General features: G+C 28.7%; 1 protein-coding gene across 1 annotated transcript; it reads left to right on the top strand.

The window, feature by feature from the left end:
• Positions 1 to 1,431: 1,431 nt before the first annotated feature.
• On the top strand, positions 1,432 to 2,046 carry PCYB_001870 (CYIR protein; the record flags this gene model as incomplete). The annotated part of the gene is made up of 2 exons (XM_004227609.1): positions 1,432 to 1,479; positions 1,618 to 2,046. The coding sequence occupies 2 exons, from the start codon at positions 1,432 to 1,434 to the stop codon at positions 2,044 to 2,046; spliced, it is 477 nt and encodes a 158-aa protein (XP_004227657.1).
• Between the last annotated feature and the right edge of the window lie 926 nt (positions 2,047 to 2,972).

The following is a 2,972-nucleotide window of genomic DNA, read 5'->3' as shown; positions in this document are numbered from 1 at the left end:
ATTCCATGAACCACTGCCATTTTGGTGGTATTCTCACCTCGTATTTAATTTTTCTTTCCACTTTGCACTTTCTTCCTCCCCAACAATTGGTAACATTTTTTTATGAACAAATGTAATAGACCGAACACTTATTCTTCTTATTCCCTGCTAAATCGTTTGTTAAATGAGGTGGTGCATCAGCATTTGCCTAGCCCTCTCGCGTGTTTATTTGCTATTTTCTTTTTTTTTTTTCAAATCATTACAAATATTTTTTTATGTTCGTAGAAATTTGCAATTTTTATTTTTTTTTAAAATAAATAAATTTATTCCGCATAATAATTTTGTATTCCCATCCATTTGCGTTTCATTTTATTTTGAATCATTATCTTCTTAACAGAATGCATAGCGCTTATTGATGGAAAGGAATGCGTATTTGTTAGCATTGCAACTGCACGAAGCTTCTTCAACGGAACATCCCGTTGACGGGAGTTTAACATACACGCTGTTCAAAGTAGGCTGCTTCTGGAGGAAGGAGATCAAGGGGATTATTATATGTACATATATAATATTTATACGCGATTAGCGGCGGAATTAAAGCCATTCCAAGCAGTGCACTATTTATTTATCTGAATATAGAAAATTTTTTTTCGTATTTCGCGCTGGCATATTACTACACCTTATTTGTATGCAAAATAATCGTGAAGCATATTTTTTTCCCATGAAATATACTCTCTCCGCTGTTCTCAAATGCTAGCGAGGGGGAAATAGCCCTTTCTGCAAAGGGTGCCCTTGTAAAAGAAAAAAAAAAAAAGCATCCCCACAATCCATGCATATTATTACATATGTATATAATACCTGCTTGGGGATAATACTGATTTTCTCGGTGCAACAACATCACAACATCTTCACCTTCAGTAAAACGAGAACTGGGAGAACCAAGAAAATGCTAGTCGTGCTGGAAAAAAGGTCCAGAAGCATTTACTAAGAAACCCGCCACGCGCGTACCTACATACATATATATAATTATATTTTGATGCGGGATTGACGCTCTCACAACTAAATAAAAAATTGCCTTGAAAAAAGAGAACCCACCTTTGTTCTTTTTATTTTTTTCTAACCATTACAAATAGTTTTTCCGAACGTACTGAGACGCAATCTTTATTTTTTTAAAAATAAATAAACTTTATTTCAGTAATATGATGATATATGCATATTTACATTTATACGCATATTGACTTACGTTCCTGCCAGTTATTTTTGCTGCTTAGAGGGTTATAAAATAATATATCCCAATCTGCTTTTGCGAATGCACAACATACAGACCGATACATCAAAATTAATACCTGAACACTAAACCATGGTCCCTAACCCCTGAACGCTAAACCCTGAAGCCTGAAGCCTGAACCCTTGAACCCTAAATCTTCAAATTTATTTACTTGTAATTTATTTAATATGGAAGATAAAATTGTTGATGACGCCCTTAATTTGTTAAAAAACAATGTAAATTTTTACTTTTGGAAAATATAATTCTGTATAAAATTCTTTTGAATACATTAATTCTTTATAAACAGAAAAATAAATATAATTCTTTAATAGGAATAAATTGTCATATGCGTATTTAATTCATTTTATTTATAGAATGATTTTTCGACTCATAACATGTTGCATCTAGTGTACCAAAAATTTGAAGAGAACGATTCTCTAAATTCATCAGAAATATGTAAAAAAGAAAATAATGACCATAGTACTATACTTAACGGTGACGATGGTATTGTTAAACTTTGTAGTAAAATAGAAAGTATTTTAAAAAAATTGAAATCTATTTGTTCAAATAATAATGGTCTTAGTGATAATAAATGTTGTGATTATTTGATATATGGGATATATGGAGAATTAATGAAAGGAAATTACACTCCATATAGTGTTCATTGGCTTTACGGAAAAATACAGGTGCTTTTGGAAAGTGATGAATATGGCACTAAAACGAACCTTAAATGCAATAGTAATTTTAAGAGGGTCTTTGATGTTGAAAATTTAAAAATAAGAAATATCTTCACGATTTCTTAGAATATTTTGATTCTATAAAAAGTATATTGGAATCTGAAACACCTATTAATCAGGAATATTGTTATTATATATATAATATTTTACAGTTATATAAAAATATAAAAGAAGAATGTTATTCAAGAACACCTGAAACTTGTCCAGAAGAAATAAAGCTATTTCCAGATAAAATAAAAGGTTATGATTTTAGAGACCTTAAAAATAAATGTCTTAATGTTTCGAACAATTTTACACTCAGCAATTTGAATGCATTATTAGATCAATTAAAAAAAGAACAAACGATGCATATAGAAAGAGTAAAATGGCCATTTAAATACAGAAAACTAATAAATGTAAGCACCTCTATTCAAAGAGCACATTAAATCACTCAATATTATTTTTGTTTAAATTATATATATGATATGAATAGTGAATTACTACCTAAACACAATAAAAAATACTTCCACTAAATTAAGTTTTATTTATTTATATATATTTTTTTTAGTATGACATCTTTCATTATTTTAATATATTTAAAAACGAAGAACCATCTGCTCAGAATAAACAAAAAAATGTGACAAATGAAACTGAACAATGCACCAAAATAAACAGTGATGTCCATGATGACCACACTAAACTAAAACCAATTTGTGAAGATTTTATATTATATTTTTTTAATTTGTCCAAATCCAAGATTAATAGCATATATTATTTTGATTATTTGAATTATTGGCTAAATAAAAAATTAGAAAAAATTGGAATAAGTGCTACAAATTTTATTGGCATTATGGACAAAATTTTGAGTTACACATTTTCTTCAAGTTCACTTTATAGGTATTTTAAGAATAGTGTATAAGACATGAATGAAAAAATTCTCAAGGAAATGAATATATTGTATGATCTGTATGATAATTACAATAAAATTCTTGATAGGCAAAGAACTAAATGTA

This window comes from Plasmodium cynomolgi (genome assembly GCF_000321355.1).
Source record: "Plasmodium cynomolgi strain B DNA, scaffold: 0054, whole genome shotgun sequence".
NCBI classification, from domain to species: Eukaryota; Apicomplexa; class Aconoidasida; order Haemosporida; family Plasmodiidae; genus Plasmodium; species Plasmodium cynomolgi.
Note: the sequence above shows the minus strand (reverse complement) of the source record. Positions and strands in the feature narration are given on the sequence as shown.